Consider the following 16459-nt stretch of genomic DNA (forward strand, 5'->3'; position numbering starts at 1 on the left):
CAAAGAATTAGCGTCATCTTTTATATTAATTTAAAAATTAAAAAAGAATTGCAACTAACGAACCCATAGACAGCAACTTATTAAGATAATTTTATTTTAAAAAAACTACATTAGTTGAAATCCTATTAAGGTAAAATTAAAAAAAAAAACTACATAAATTAGATTCCAAATAAGAATAAAATTATTAAAGAATGCTTACAATTAAAAAAAAAATGATGCGTTCTTTTCAAGAAATTTACCTCAAAAAGAAAATCATTTTACTGTAATTGATCTCTAATAAGAATAAAATCATAAATAACCCATATGTAATAAATTATAGAAATAACTTTTTTAATATAATTACAGAAATAATTAATTACATAAACTATTTTAATTTTATTTTAACTTATTTCATATATGATTTTTTTTTAAAAAATATTCCATATATTGCATAATGGATTCAATTAAGTAGCTATTAGTTATTTCTATGATAGTATGTTAAAAGAAAAATACATAACAAAGTTCTATATGTATGTGAACAACAAATATAAATAATGTAAAATCCATGTTATAACGTGTAATTCAACAATAAGTATTTAAAATTTATTTATGAGTATAAATGAACCATACAATTCGTGAGTTATTCAAGACTTGACTCAATAAACTCGATCGGATTCGAAATGAACCGAACTCGAGTTTACTTTTTAGACTCATTTAATAAACGAGTCGAATTTGAACTTAACAGTATTCGACTCGTTTAAACTCGAACTCGACTTATTTCCAAATTTATGAATAGGCTCGCGAGTACGTTTTGCTAATACCAATCCCACATTGAAAGTTGAATGAATATGAAGGATCGTAATTTTTTTTAAAAAGATAACTCATTTATTTTTTTTTTCATTAATTTTAGATTTGAGAGATTTCAATTAAATAAAAATGTAATTTAAAAGTTTCTAAATAATTTTATAATTTAAATTTATTTATAACTTAAATAAATTTAAATTATATTGAGTTTATTTATAATATAATCAAATTTAAATTTAAGTTTTTTGAATAAAATTTGAGTTAGCTCGTTATTGTGATAAACAAATTTTTTACGAATTAAATTTAAGTTTAATATTTATTTTATAAATCAAATTCAAGTTTATAAATAAAGTTCGAGTCGAGATCCAACTCGAACTTTTAAATTTATTTTCTAATCAAATATGAGTTTATAACGGCTCAACTTGATTCGGTTCGAGTATATAAAAAAATTATTTATAAATAAATATATATATAAATTTCACATGTACTGTAATGATACTAGTTTAAATTTTAGAATCCATTTCTTTTACACAAAAAATATATATTTTTTTTCGCAAAAGAGAATTAATATATATATATATTTTCCTCAATTGAAGGGAAACTATGAATGAGCTTGTATTGACTATCCAGAGGACTGACCAGCAAATATGAACATTTAAAATTATGCCGTTTCTAAATTACTTTTTCTAACATCAAAGCGTTTTTGGCTCCGAACATCAACGAAAAACATGCACTTAGAAGCAGAGAACACTTGATCTGATCTTTCCACATGCATCTCCAATGATGTGTTTATGTGATAAAAGAAATAAGAAGTTCATATTTCCTTGCAGCTACGCCACATTGAATTCATTATGGGGCAGGGTTAATAGAAGAAGATTTCAATGATATATATTGTGGGCCAGATTTTTGAAGAAAGAAATTCCAAACAATAATGACAAGAAAATAACTCAGTTTCTCATACATTGTTTCTTCTTAAAATCTTTCAATGGAAACATACCCATGATAAAACTTCCTTGCCAAGATTGTTAAACCAAAATAATCAAGATAATGAAGCTCACCTGTCATATTTGAGACACTGTCACAGTATAGCAATTTCTCAACTAAATTTTAGCATTTTCCACAAAAAATACATTGCCCAGAATAATATCAGGATCAAAGGACAACAGGAGGGACGGAAATGCTCCAGTAAAGGGGGGAAAAATGGTAAGGCTACAATATGAAAGGCACCTAACCTCTTTAGTTTACAAAGAAAAACTATTAACCATTATACTTTTCCAATTGGTGTTTACTCGGTCACTGTTACATCTACGGGTTCAAACAATCGATTGAACATATAGACCCTCAATTTGCAATTGTAATATTTCTTCCCAAATTTGATGAGCTTTTTTGCAAGATTATTTGTATTCTGACTCGTTTGCAAAACACGGTAAATGGCATTAAAATGCAGAGCCACTGCCCTTTGCTTTTCCAAGCAAGATATCTTTTGCTTCATTTATTTTAGAAGCAAGGTAATGGCTGCCACCTGCATCTGGATGGTTTGCAACCATCACCCTCCGATGAGCTTCCCTAACCTTGTCTGATGGAGTACTTTCTCTGTCAAAGGAAAAGAGGCATATTAGGTTGAACACATTTATTTTGCACCATGCATTTGGGAGACTTGAAGAACATCTATTTCTTACAAATAAACTAGAAATGAAAATGTACAGTGATAGTAACAAAGGCGATGACATCAATTTCCAGCTACAAGAGCTGTGAAGCTCAGCATCGTACAAGGATAAAGTGGAGGTATCTCCTCCTTTGGAATACTTAAGTGTCAGGTTTTGGCCAAATTCACAAGGTAGGCATGCTGATTTAAGGAACTAACGTCTGAAAGTAAGGATATAATGTATGTTTCTAGTACCAACTCCTTTGATTCATATGGAGCTGGAAATCATTCATGAATTAACCACTCTCTATCAACCACAAAGTTAAGAGCTGCTTATCTCCAATGCTACTTGGGGCAAGGCAATATCAACATGATTGATTTCTCGCTCGGGAAATTACACCAATGACAAAAGGCATGTGGAACTATGGGAAATAAATGATAAGCACTTTTATTCAGCGATATTTACAAAAGCAAAATGGCCTACAACAATCATATGCCAACGTGCAGGTTATAGTATAAAAGACAAACATCAAAAGAACCTGGAATCAATTAGCTAATCAAATAGTAGTTTAGGTAAGGCAACATCAACAACAATCATACTCGTCTTGGTATGGGACCGTCAAAGCTTGTTCATGCATATAAACAGACATTTCTAAACCTAATACGGAGTTATTTTAAATTTTTTTAATAAATTTATGAAATGAATTCATTTACAACCTAGATTTTCTGAGAAAAGACGTACCTAATTCCAAGTATTAGAGCTGCTTCTCTCCTCGTCATGACAGGTTGAAAACCACCCTCATAGAATCTGCGCATCCTAGCAGTTGGAGGTCTTGCCTTGAATGCCTGCCAAGCCTGGATGCCATATCTGCCCGCGTAAGCAGCAGCAGCTATTGCCATCCCTGTTATCAATGGTGTAGCCTGGTGCAAAACTTTCGATTTAAGCTCGATAACTAGGAAAACAAATAAATTCGACAGATAAAAAAGAAAAATCGAAACTTTTAAGGGATCATCCTATTTTCATTTCATTACTGAGAAAAACAGGGAAAACGAGGAGGGGCGGATTCGAATCTCGTGATAGTTTAATTTTAGGGTTATTATATTCAGAAGTCCTAAAAAGTAAACATGAAACCAGAATTTCTTTGATTTTCCTGCGTTTTCTCGGCAACCAAAGGGCAGCTATTTAAATCTAGCACACACACGCAAACTCGAAACTTTATAATAGAAGAACAATTGGGTAACAATCTTGATAATCCGAAAGAAAGAAAAAGCCATTGATACAGATCAAAACTCACCATTTATGTCATATACAGCCGAGGATAGAGAAGAAAGGTAGGCGGCTCGAAGAAAGGAATGAAGCTACAGCCAGCGGAGTTTGTTTTTGGTGGTTTAGCCCTTTAGGAGCTGAAGGAAATAAATGAGAGCTGGGCCGCCAATACGCAACCGTTTTAGACCACAAGCGCGCCACGCCCACTGTACCCAGGTGGACCCCACCGCACGAAATTCTCTTCTCATATATCTCTCACCGTTTCAGGCCTGATCTGAGAGGCGGTCTCTTCGTTCATATATATATCGATTCCAATAGCACTCTACTAAGCAGAAACAGAAGAAAGTAGCCAATTTTCTCTGATCGAAAGAAAAGAGGAACAAAGCGAAACATGGGACATGGTAAAAGGCCTTAGCTTGTATCTTTCTATCACTAAGAAATTGAAGCTTGCTTTACTTGATGTTTGGTTCTTTAATCGTTCATCTGTTCTAAATGGTAACGTTTAACATTTGCGTATGATAATCTTCAGGTGAAAAGGGTCGCCCGTACAAGAAGCTCAAATCCTCTAAGGTCATTCCGAACGCAACTTTTGAAAAGATAATTATGCTGTTCATATGTACCCAAAAAACGAAAATCAAGAACTTTTAAATGCAGGATGAGCACAGGAGTATAGCTATGGAAGACGAAGACGTCTATTTTGGCGAAGCTGAAGATGATTATCGGGATGGTAATATGATCGACCATTTTAATCAAGTTTGTTTTATTTCTCGATCGGTGGTTGTCATCTGTTTTTAACATGTTTAATGAGAGATTGATTTGTTATCCGTGGTTTAATTAGACGGTGATAAGGAAGGGAAGAAGAGGGATTTTAGCAAATTAGAATTGAAACTCGACCACGCCAGTCGGCCGCTATGGGCCTGCGCCGATGGTCGTATTTTCCTTGAGACTTTCTCCCCTTTATACAAACAGGCCTACGATTTCCTCATCGCCATTGCCGAGCCCGTTTGCAGGTATTTGTTATCGGTTTCTAACACAAAATATGCATGATTCCAGGTTTTTATTTGTATACCTCATGTTTTGTTTTTGTGAATGTGAGTTTATGAATGTAAATTTGTATTTCTAGGCCTGAGTCAATGCACGAATACAATTTGACCCCACATTCATTATATGCTGCCGTATCGGTGGGTCTCGAAACTGAAACCATAATAGCTGTTCTGAACAAGTTGTCCAAAACAAAGCTGCCTCAAGAGATGATTGACTTTATACATGCTTCTACTGCCAATTACGGCAAAGTGAAGCTTGTACTCAAGAAGAATCGGTACCTTGTGGAATCACCATTTCCAGAGGCAAGATGGTTTTTCTTAGGTGTCTACTCTTTGATATTTGGGTTTTGAATGGCTGGTAGTAATGTGTTTATGGTCACGTTTCAGGTGCTGAAAAGGTTGTTGAAGGATGAAGTTATATCTCGGGCAAGAATAACTCCTGAGGTTTGTTTTCTCAGTATGATTCACATAGTTAATCATACTATGACACTGAATAGTTTATAGGTACAATGGTTTGGATGTAATGATGAAGTTATTCTATCTGTGACCTGGAGGTCACAGTTTCCAGCCACTGAACAACTTCTTAGCAGAGTTGGGGTAAAGTTGCATATGATAACCTTCCCAGAATCCTCAAATGTGATGTGTGCTGAGTCGCTCTTTTATTCTTAGTTTTGTAACCAAACCCATGAGATCACTATCGGAATTGCGCAATTTGCTGAATTATTAGCTGTAATTGTTTATGCATTATTGGTAATGTTCCACCTGAACTTTTTCTCCTCTTGCTGGATGATTGTCAAAAGTCTTTTGTGCATCTTAAATGTTGCGTTCTATATGTGTTGTGCATTTGGATTAATGTAACATTCATTTCTATTTTTATGTTGGTTATATCTCTTGCCTAATTTTTCATCTATTTAATTTATAAAAGGTGGCTGTATCTCTCTCTTCCAACCTATCTTTATATCTTTCTCTCCATTTTTAGCAGTGGTGGTTTGAATTGTATCTGGGAACTGTTCATTTCTCCATCCTTGTGCAGGCACATGGAAATGATGGTTTTACAATAAGTAAAACTGCCGGAGAAATTGCAACTGGTCATGATGGGTTGCTAAATGAAGCAGAATTGGCAGCTGCAGCAGAAGAAAAAGAAACTCATGCATTTGAGATTGATCCTTCTCAGGTAACTGCACATCTGAAATGGATGTCAAATCCCAATGCTTAAGTTGCTTCATTTCTTGAAGCACATTCCAAGTTTTGTTAGTTTTGTGCTCTGGCGAGCTAATGCATACGGGGGAAGAGTTGCATGCATGATGCAGCTTTTCTGATTTGTAGTCATATGATGATCAATTTGTGTGTTTTCTGTCTACTCTTCCATGGACAACCCCAATGCTGCTTTTTAAGGTTTTAGCATTAGTAAAACCTAATGTAGATACATTAGGGCATAAATGACTGGAACTGTGTTATTCTTTCTGCCTTTCGTTTCAAGCATATGGTTATAAGTAGTTAAGAACTGTATGCAGTTTTTGGTGGCTCCTTTTATTTTTTTATTTTTGGTGTTGTGAATTTTCTTCTGGTTTCTCAATTATAGATGGTATAGAAGGAAAGAAAAGAAATTGTGTTGATTAAGTAGATGAGGCTATGGCTTCAATAGAACTTTTTTTTATTAGTGATCTGTAATATAATTTCTTCCAATAATTCTTCATGGTTTATTTATGCAAGTGTTGTTAATCACATATGAAATTGGATACTCTGTGATGTGGATAGAACTTCATAGGAACCTTCTTCAGTTGTTTCTTGGTTCTTGGCAGGTTGAAAATGTAAAACAACGGTGCTTGCCAAATGCTTTGAATTATCCTATGTTGGAGGAGTACGACTTTAGAAATGATACTGTATGTAATACATTCCTTCTTTTGTCTACTTCTGTTCTGATTCAAGTTGTTTTCATTACATAGCTGATATAAATTAGCAATAGGATGACAACATGAGAAATAAGGTCATGTTGTGTTATATGAATAATTGCAGATGCTGAGTTTAGGAACTTGGCAAATTCTTTCCTGTTTGCAAAGATTGGTTAACTCTCTTTTGACCCTGCAGGTCAATCCTGATCTTGACATGGAACTGAAGCCTCATGCACAACCACGACCATATCAAGAAAAGAGCCTTAGTAAAATGTTTGGAAATGGTAAAATGTTTGGAACTTGCTGAATCCAATTTTAAAATGGTTGTATTACTCATTTATACTATGGATGGCCTGAGACATACTTTAGAGTATAATAGATTTTGTGTCTTCAGATTTCATTTTTTTGTGGTGTACTTCAAGTTAGTTGAAATTTAGTAGGCAATTTTCAATGTCATAGTTAGTTATCGTTGCAACTATATCACTCTAGAAGCTTTTAACTTGAGCAAAAATTAATTGTTCATGCCTTCGTGGTGGTTTACAGGTAGAGCAAGATCTGGCATCATTGTACTACCTTGTGGTGCTGGAAAGTCCTTGGTTGGTGTTTCTGCAGCATGTCGAATAAAGAAAAGTTGCCTATGTTTAGCAACAAATGCTGTGTCTGTGGATCAGTGGGCCTTCCAGTTCCAGCTATGGTCTACCATCCGAGACGAACACATTTGTCGGTTTACGTCTGATAGCAAAGAAAGATTTCAAGGCAATGCTGGGGTGGTTGTGACAACATATAACATGGTTGCTTTTGGTGGTAAACGATCTGAAGAATCTGAAAAAATTATTGAAGAAATAAGAAATAGAGAGTGGGGACTGCTTCTCATGGATGAGGTAATCATGCAACCAATATGCTTACATGATTTTGCCAGCTTTTTAGTTTTATTTTGCTTTTTTCTTTTGTTTAGGTCCATGTGGTTCCTGCTCACATGTTCCGTAAAGTTATTAGCCTCACTAAATCTCACTGCAAACTTGGGCTTACTGGTAATTTTAGTTTGGGCACATCTCAGTTTGGGCACATCTCCATTATTTAGCACCTATCTTTCCTTGTTGAGAAAGTGAATCTTACCCGTGATTCCAACTGCAGCCACACTTGTAAGAGAGGATGAAAGAATTACAGACTTGAACTTCCTTATTGGTCCCAAATTGTATGAAGCAAACTGGTTGGATCTGGTAAAAGGAGGATTTATAGCTAATGTACAGTGTGCTGAAGTATGGTGTCCAATGACAAAGGAGTTTTTTGCTGAATATCTAAAGAAAGAAAACTCCAAAAAGAAGCAGGTTTGCTGGTCTATAGCTAATCTAATAGATGTTATAGAATAAAGATGTATGCTTTTTATTTATTTATAATTTTTTTCCTTTGGTGATATAAAAGTTCTCTTACATTTTCAGGCACTATATGTGATGAACCCTAATAAGTTCAGGGCATGTGAGTTTCTGATTCGATTCCATGAACAACAGCGTGGTGATAAGATAATTGTGTTTGCTGACAATCTCTTTGCACTCACCGAGTATGCAATGAAACTTCGCAAACCTATGATATATGGTGCTACCAGGTGGGATTTTTTTTGGGTGTGTGTGTGAGAGTGGGGCTTCGACTGCTTTTAGAGTTCTCTTAAAAGTGCATTCAATTGTGTAATGTGCAGCCATGCTGAGAGGACCAAAATTCTTCAGGCTTTCAAAACTAGCAAGGAAGTAAATACAATCTTTCTGTCGAAGGTATTCTGACGAAATTCTCAAATCATTATTTTCTCCTCTCTCTCTCATTTGCTGCCATTTGCTTGCTATGTAATTCACCTCCATAAAAATGCTGGAGTCTACACGACAATATTTAACCTTATCTTTATTGATTCTGCAATTTGTAGGTTGGTGATAATTCCATAGATATTCCTGAGGCAAATGTGATCATTCAGATTTCATCACATGCTGGTTCTAGACGACAAGAAGCTCAACGATTGGGGCGTATTCTTAGGGCAAAGGTCAGTTTCCCAGTTCTTTTTAATATTTAATAAAATTTGGCTCCACTCTACTCGATTGGCAAGTTGCACGTACTGGTTTGGTTAAGCAGATCATATTGCTTGAAAACTTACTAATATCAGCCTATGACAGAGACAATGCAGATTTCTATATCATTGAAAGCATAAAATAGTTTGAATTTAAGTAACCAAGCTGAACTTTCAGCACTATGTTGCATTTACTTCTAAGGACTTCGTTTAGCAAAGCTTAGGTGGAGCAAGACATCTACTACTACTGAAATAACAATAGGGAGATTTACTACTTAGTCTCTGAGTATTGCCATTATTAATAAGTCAGTCCTTCTATTTTTAGTGTTAAATTTGAGCCAGGACTAACTCACTCCAAAAGCTAGCTCAAGGGGAGGAGTGTCTATGGCCCATATAAGGGGCACATTACTCTTTCCATCTTTCCATAACCGATGTGGGATTCAACACACTCCCTTTCGCCCGTGGCACATTTATGGGTGCCCAACATCGGATGGGAGGCTCTAATACCATGTTAAATTTGGGTTAGGCCTAACTCACCCCAAAAGCTAGCTCAAAGGGGAGGAGTGCCTATGGGGCACGTTACCCCTTTCCATAATCGATATGGGATTCAACATTTAGAAACCTATTATAACGTTCTTATCTTTTCTCTCCGTCAACGAAATAGTCTTTCCGTCCTTTTTTCCATTAAAAATAGATGAAGAATAAGAGAAAAAATTTTAAATTTTAATTTTGTCCTCAAATGAAATTTCTAGGTATTGTCATTATTAACAAGTCAAATTCTTACATTTTCAGCAATCTATTGAAACGTCCTTATCTTTTTTCAGATCTATTAAAATTTTTTTATCTTTTCTCAGATTTATTAAAATGTTCTTATCGTTTTCCTCTTTGACGGTAATTTAGTTTTTTGCTATACTTTTAACGGTAGAAATAGATGGTAGGATTATCTTGCTGATGGAGAGAAAAGATAATAACGTTTCAATAGATTTCTGAAAATTCAGGAATTGATTTATTAATAATGACAATACCCAAAAACTAAATAGTAAATCTCTCATACTAATATTACTTGAGCTTAGTTTAGTGTTGTGGTTCCAAGCTTGTATTTTTTATTTTTTTATTTGGGTCAATAGGGTAAACATCAAGATAGGATGGCAGGTGGCAAAGAAGAGTACAATGCGTTTTTCTATTCCCTTGTTTCTACAGATACACAGGTATGTATCTTTTTGTTTCTCAACCTCAGAATGTTCCTAAGTCATACATGACCCCTGTTGATTATGTTGTATTCTATTCCAACCAATTCCCTTTTGTGTGTGTGTGTGTTATCCGGGTGCAGGAAATGTACTACTCCACCAAAAGGCAGCAGTTTTTGATTGATCAGGGTTACAGCTTTAAGGTACATCAGGGCTACAATTGGTGTGCTTAGATCTCATATTTGTGTAATTTACTTGTGCTGTATGTAAAAACCTTTGACAGGTGATAACAAGCTTGCCTCCACCTGATTCTGGTGCTGATTTGAGCTACTACCATCTTGATGAACAGTTGTCACTCCTTGCAAAGGTATTTCTGCTTCTATGGTTGATTACCTTTTAGGTAGTTGTAGTATCAAGTTTATGAAATGTTGGATGCATCAGGTTTTGAATGCTGGTGATGATGCTGTTGGCTTAGAGCAGCTGGAAGAAGATGCAGATGACATAGCGCTTCATAAAGCTCGTCGGTCGATGGGTTCAATGAGTGCAATGTCAGGTGCAAAGGGGATGGTTTATATGGAGTACAGGTGCGGTATCTCTGTGGAAAACTTAGACGTCTTACTCTGGATAACCTAAATATGAGTTCAAGACCATTCATTGTTTTTCTTCTTCCCCATTATTTGCCGCCACCCAAAGCCAACTCCTCTTTCTTCTTATTCGTTTTCTCGTAATTTGCAGTACTGGAAGGAACAAACTTGGTCAGGGACAAATTAAGAGTAAACCGAAGGATCCATCCAAGCGGCATCATCTGTTCAAAAGACGCTATGGCTAAGATGTCAACTTGGTGTTCTTTTTACACGCATAAAATTTTACCTTCTCTCGAGGACCAAAGGTGCTCTCAAGTTGAAGATTTTCTTGCAGTTCTTTTGTGTATTAAATGCAGCTATATTTTTGTAATTGAAATTTATTGCTTATATCTGCTCTTTTTGCACATTCCCCGTAGCGTGGGGTAATTTTTCCCATCAAAGGATTGTGTTATTTTCATCTCGTAGTTTTAATTTGTTTCAATACTATATCTAAACTTTAGTTTTGTTCCAAAATCATCCCTTATTTTACCATGTTAACTGCCGACTTTAATTCTTATACTAAATCATTTGTGAATCGCAGGCGAGACAATCTGCAAATTTGAATATGGGCTATTTATATATTTCTTTATATATACAGTATAGTTTTGAAACAGAACTCCAGCGTACAGATCATTATGAAACGTAGTGAATGATATTCTGCAGGTTCAGGTAAAGTTTAAGAATCAATTTATTCCGATGGGTTTTGTGATTCTTTGGGGTTAGGTTATTATTATTATTTAATTAAAAATAATAAGCAAGTCTAATATCATAAAATAAAATAATATTGTTTTAATAAATTTTATTATTATTATTATTAGGAAAAGGGACCTGTTGAACCCTAAATTTGAAGTTCTTGATTTATTGGGTGTTAAAGGGTTAATATTTGAAGTTAATGAAAATTTGCGGAGCTACTTTCATTTTATTGCCTATTTTTTATGTAGAGGTTCCATAATGGAAAAAACTACTCTCATTGGAGATGCTAATAAATATCTTCCCTTGTCTATATTATATTGATAATCATCTTCTTGTGGGTTTCCTATGATTATAGCATATTAGTTTAGAAGAATGTTTTTTTTTTTTTTTTTTTCAAAAAAATGAAATTAAAAATTAACATCATTAAAACAAATTGAGATTGAATGATAGATAACACCAATCTCTTTCCTGCAATGGTTTGGGTTCTCACAATCAAAAGGTTCTTAATTATCTGTGTTCCTAGGAAAATTCATGTTCTGCTGCTTTGAACATGCACCACTGGAATTAAGAGTAACTATTTCTTTCACTTTCGGATGTTAAATCAAGAACGGAAAACAACAACAAAAGAGAAGATACTCGTTCTAGTTTCAAATGTGCCTCTAAAGTTTGCATTTCGACTCCTTCATGTTACCTTTAATTGTTATTTAATTGCAGTAATGAGACTGCAATTAAAATATATAAAAGAGAGAAAGAAAGAAGGAGAAGGAGTAGACTGGAAAATGGCAGGATTCTCCACAGGTGATGCTGAAAATAGGTCAGAATCTTGCATTGTGGAGGGACTTTTTTCACCTACCAAACACCCTGAAGCATCAAGCAAGTATTCTTGAGGTTGGATGGAAACACTACAAAAACTAAGAGTCGATGGGTGGCTCCAAGGATTCGGGAATTTCCCTACCTAGCATTTGACTTCTTTTTCACTTTTTCAACCCACAAGTCACAACCCTCCTAATGCTTCCAAGTAGTTTCAGTAACACATTTTAATTATATCTAAACTGCTGGCTATCTCAAGACTCTTTAAGATGATTCCTTGCTAAAGGGAGAAAGAAGAAAAAAAGGAAGATTCTTTTTGGATATCTGACTAGTTGAATTAACTTTTCTTTTTCTTTGTATCAGATTTCATGCTTCTTTCTTGCCTTCACCAAACGTTTATATCAACGATGGCTTAAAGGGATTCTCCTTTGCTCTACAAGCACATTATTTTAATGTGTGTTGATGATCCACTTAACAATTTGTGCATTTTACTTATTTAATTAGTAGTTATTGTGAGAAAATTTTGATTACTGGTCTTGCAAGCTATTTGGAATTTCCTTCTCCAACAGCTATCAATTTATGACTTTATGACAGGTATTTGTGGCTAAAAAACTGATGGGAGCTTTGCATTCTTTGTGCTTTATCACCGTTGGGTATTTGGCATTTAGACCATAGTCGAGTGTTGTATGAAAGTTTAGTCCAGAATCCATTAAAATTTACCATGTAAACTGGACATCACATTTGAGTAAGACAGGTAGACCGAGGTTTGGATTCATAAAAAAAATTCAGTCCCCTAACGTGATGGGTTAATGGGGAGCGGATTCAGCTAGACCATGACCTTATCAGCACGAGCATTTGAGGGGAATTAAATGACCGCTTGACGATAGCGAGAGGACGGGTATATCTGTACATACGGCTCTATATGATAGCGAGAATACGTCACTAAATGATAAAAAAAAAAATAAAAGAAAAAAAAACCATTTAGACTAAATTTATTCAAATATATCAAAATTTACTCAATTTTCTTCTGAATCTCAGTATTTTTTTAAATTTATGCGTACATTTTTTATTTAACGGATTCGAGGGAGGGTTTTATACCTTTACTATCTTTTAGGCTGTCGATCAAAACACCAAAACTAGGATATTCAATTGTGAGTTCTTCAACGGAAGAAAATTGTTCATATCTTTGCCTGATGGTGGTGGTCAAATTATTGATATTACTGTGACGTGTTGAGAAGACAAAGAGGAGGACAAGTCACAAGTGTCACTTCCCTAGTTTTTAATGTTTTGAGACTTTCTTTTGGTCTTGAGCATGTCAATGAGTTTATTGTTTTAAAGTCGGTGCAACTTGCAAGTTCATGGAAAGATAATTAAATTTCAAAGCTGCTGCATAAAGAGATGCTTCAACATCGGCATCCATCCACTTGAATAAATTATGCTTTTAACCAAAAACATTTACTTGTTCAAATTGATTATGGGTCTGATATACATTGCCATCCGTCCACTAAATTATGATTTTTATTTTGGAAAAAAAAAGAATCTAAAAAAAATTTTATATAATCAATATGTGATTTTTATTTCTTTTAAATGAAAATATTTTAAGTTTATAAATTGAATGCTTTAAAATGAAAAAAAAAATTAAATTAAATTCTCATAAAAGCTACAAATTTACAATACAACCACAGGTCTCCGAGATTTCCTATAATTAGCACACTACAAATTGAAGTGTAATGAGTTGAAATTTCAAAAAGAAAAAAACAAAGATAATCCATTATTAACAATTAAATTTACCGATCAAGTCCAATAGACCCACCCACTAAGCTTAATTTGCAGATTGGAATAGATATAAAGTCAGCCATAAGAGGCCTGGAGATATTATATTCAAATACCCACTAGCTCTTCCTCACAAAACTCACAGGTGAATTGAAAAATGATTGCACTAAAGAGCAGAATGGAAAAAAAATTGTAAACTGCCAATAGCATAAATATTTTGATGCTTCTTTTCAATTGAATTTATTCTTTGAGGGTTTTTTTTTTTCTCAAGAAAGTATCAGACACATTTAAAATAAAATAATATTTTTCATTCACATAATACAATATTTACATTTATAGAATGCCACATTTATATGCCAAGTATAAAGAGCATTCAATTATTATATATTGAATATATTTAATAATTTTATAATTCTAATTTACTTTGCTTTCTACGTAATCTTAATCTCCATGCATCCCGTCAAACTGCAAAAGAACACACAAAAGAGTGACAACCTGCAATTTTATAACATAATTAAAGAAGCCAAATTTTTAATATTAAATTTATAAAATTTCGAGAAAAAAACAGAAACTATATTAAAAAAAAGAAAAAATCCAATACTGTGAAAAATGTAGAAACAGAAGCAATTATGGTACCCATAGCTCATGTGCGTCTTCATGTCTGATAGAACATGCAGCTTTGGGAGTCTCACCGCTCTCATCGTTGCGCGCGAACCTACCACGTATACGTGGCCTGCTGTCTGCTAGTGCCTTTCGGCATGCATACTACAAGAAAAAAACAGAGACCCCATTAATATTCTTTCATGAAATTGCATTGCTATTAATTAACCACGTCTGGGATTTACTTAGATTAGATTTTGATTATCATTTCCTTAATGAATCTGCGTCTCAGTTACCTTAATGGTCTTGGTGAAATTTCTCTGCTCACGCTTGGCTCTGTACTTGGAAATCCTAGCTTTTCTCTCTTCAGCACTGTAAGGAACCACTTTTAAGTTTGCTTCTTCCATAAAGGAGCTCTCAGTTGCCGAAGGGCTTGAATAGGACCTGGACCTGTGTGTTGTATGTGCTGTTCTAGTATTCTAGAACAAAGATGGAACAATAAATGATTAAAAAGCAAAAAAGAAGGACAAAAAGTGGGGTACTGTAGGTGATTTTAAATGAATCTTACTTGTAAATGTATATTGCTGCAAACCATACTCGTCTGACTAGCGAGAAGGTTGTCTTCAGGAGAGCTCAAGGATTGGTTTTGATAATTGGGCGAGCCCAAGAGAGTGTCAAAGCGAGGTTGAGAGAGAAAGTGATGATTGCCTTCAGAGGAGTTGCTGCTATAGCTTCTGTTCTTCATCTCTGCTTCGTTCTCCACACCACTGTGACTATAAGCCATAAATAATTGGTGACTGTAAGAGGAGTCAAACTCAAACCCCATTTGGAAATTATTATACCCATTTTCCAAACTTGAACCATCTGAAAGAGGCTGCAAAGGAGCTGCTTGATAAAGAGACAAGTTCTCCTGATTGTGACTTGGAGGAGAAGACAGCATATTTGGGCTAAAGTTGTCTACATGGTTGGAATTACGAATTGGGTATTGAGTGTTTTGCTTGTTGGACAATTCTTGGAAGATGTCAGTATCATATAAAGGAGGAAAAGGGTCAGAGAAAAAGAGGTCACTAAGGTTGAAAGAGCTATCATAAAAATAATGATCAGAAGACATTATTTTTCAGCTCAATTCTGGAATTGAATTGAACAAAAAGAAAAAAGTGAAAACTAGCTATTATAAGAACTAGAGAGAACCTGTAGTTGTTCTTGCAGCTTCTATTGCCTTTTAATTTTCTGTTGGGCTATAATTGGCAATGGAACAAAGCAGCACTGAATTATTTAATCAGACTTGGAACTCTGTTTGCCTAATTATGATATGCAGGCTGCCCCTATATATAAACTTAGTACCCACATTAACAGAAATGTATTGGCAGATGATGACCCTTCAATAAAGCATGGGCGAGGAATTAAATTCTTTTTGCTTTGCAAAAGTTATGACAAACGAATGATTCTGGAAATTACAGCTCGTTAGAAACATTGCTTTATAAATTTGAATTGAAAATTCAGATTTTTTTTATACTTAGTGTTTAAGTCAACACTATAATTTGTTTCTCAAAATATATGAGTGATCATTGCCTCTCATTCAAAATCAACCCATAATTCTAAATAGACATAACTAAAGAACGTATACTACTACTTCACCATTAATCATCTCCACCATTGATTTTTGTTATCGGCGCAGCACCCACAGGCCACAGCTGTGCTAAATCCGAATCCAGGAATAAACCATCTCAACCATTCTTTCCCTTGGTCAAAGAAACAACGTTATCATTTAGTTATAAACTTTTGGAATTACTATATGAATTTTACAAAATTAAGATAATTCGTTAATTTTTACAAAGTTTAGTTTGATGGTTATAAATTGTAGATGATAAAATTAATATTCTTTTAAAATCTATACGGATTTCCGTGGAAAGGTCCGACTCATTTTATAAATGAAAGAAATAATTTATTTTCTCTTATTTAAAAAAAAAAACAGTTTAATTTATGAAATTTATCGCTATTCACATTTCACAAAATATTTATTCTGCGGAAATTTATTATTACTGGTTTAAAATACTTGAAAAATAAGAAATAATGATAAATACTTGTATTAT

At 34.2% G+C, this 16459-nt stretch overlaps 3 protein-coding genes across 3 annotated transcripts; 1 reads left to right on the plus strand and 2 right to left on the minus strand.

Moving 5' to 3' along the window:
* Positions 1–1866: 1866 nt before the first annotated feature.
* Positions 1867–3838, minus strand: LOC110606923 (mitochondrial import inner membrane translocase subunit TIM14-3). Its single transcript, XM_021745935.2, has 3 exons — positions 3724–3838; positions 3171–3349; positions 1867–2376 (listed from the first exon to the last, which is right to left on the minus strand). Exons 1-3 carry the CDS (start codon positions 3724–3726, stop codon positions 2220–2222), a joined length of 339 nt encoding a protein of 112 aa, XP_021601627.2. The 5' UTR covers positions 3727–3838; the 3' UTR covers positions 1867–2219.
* Positions 3839–3947: 109 nt separating this feature from the next.
* On the plus strand, positions 3948–10908 carry LOC110609453 (general transcription and DNA repair factor IIH helicase subunit XPB1). The gene is made up of 20 exons (XM_021749028.2): positions 3948–4096; positions 4225–4265; positions 4350–4422; positions 4534–4705; positions 4819–5041; positions 5126–5182; positions 5772–5912; positions 6541–6621; positions 6827–6914; positions 7174–7511; positions 7586–7661; positions 7765–7958; positions 8070–8233; positions 8324–8396; positions 8543–8656; positions 9808–9888; positions 10011–10070; positions 10151–10234; positions 10309–10451; positions 10603–10908. Exons 1-20 carry the CDS (start codon positions 4087–4089, stop codon positions 10694–10696), a joined length of 2307 nt encoding a protein of 768 aa, XP_021604720.1. The 5' UTR covers positions 3948–4086; the 3' UTR covers positions 10697–10908.
* A 3201-nt stretch (positions 10909–14109) lies between these two features.
* LOC110610053 (zinc finger protein CONSTANS-LIKE 2) lies at positions 14110–15477 on the minus strand. The gene is made up of 4 exons (XM_043954420.1): positions 14935–15477; positions 14663–14845; positions 14403–14531; positions 14110–14231 (listed from the first exon to the last, which is right to left on the minus strand). Exons 1-4 carry the CDS (start codon positions 15475–15477, stop codon positions 14208–14210), a joined length of 879 nt encoding a protein of 292 aa, XP_043810355.1. The 3' UTR covers positions 14110–14207.
* Between the last annotated feature and the right edge of the window lie 982 nt (positions 15478–16459).

The sequence above is a fragment of the Manihot esculenta genome, chromosome 2, assembly GCF_001659605.2.
Source record: "Manihot esculenta cultivar AM560-2 chromosome 2, M.esculenta_v8, whole genome shotgun sequence".
NCBI classification, from domain to species: Eukaryota; Viridiplantae; Streptophyta; class Magnoliopsida; order Malpighiales; family Euphorbiaceae; genus Manihot; species Manihot esculenta.

Bases quoted from the DNA above. Each gene is read 5' to 3' on its own strand.
- LOC110609453 (XM_021749028.2), top strand. The intron at 4,706-4,818 runs GTATTTGTTATC...TTGTATTTCTAG, and splicing joins ATTGCCGAGCCCGTTTGCAG to GCCTGAGTCAATGCACGAAT. The intron at 10,235-10,308 runs GTATTTCTGCTT...TGGATGCATCAG, and splicing joins AGTTGTCACTCCTTGCAAAG to GTTTTGAATGCTGGTGATGA.
- LOC110606923 (XM_021745935.2), bottom strand. The intron at 2,377-3,170 runs GTACGTCTTTTC...TTCCTTTGACAG, and splicing joins GCTCTAATACTTGGAATTAG to AGAAAGTACTCCATCAGACA.
- LOC110610053 (XM_043954420.1), bottom strand. From the start codon at position 15,477: ATGTCTTCTGATCATTATTTTTATGATAGCTCTTTCAACCTTAGTGAC. The intron at 14,846-14,934 runs GTAAGATTCATT...TCTTTGTTCTAG, and splicing joins GCAGCAATATACATTTACAA to AATACTAGAACAGCACATAC. The intron at 14,532-14,662 runs GTAACTGAGACG...TTTTTCTTGTAG, and splicing joins ATTTCACCAAGACCATTAAG to TATGCATGCCGAAAGGCACT.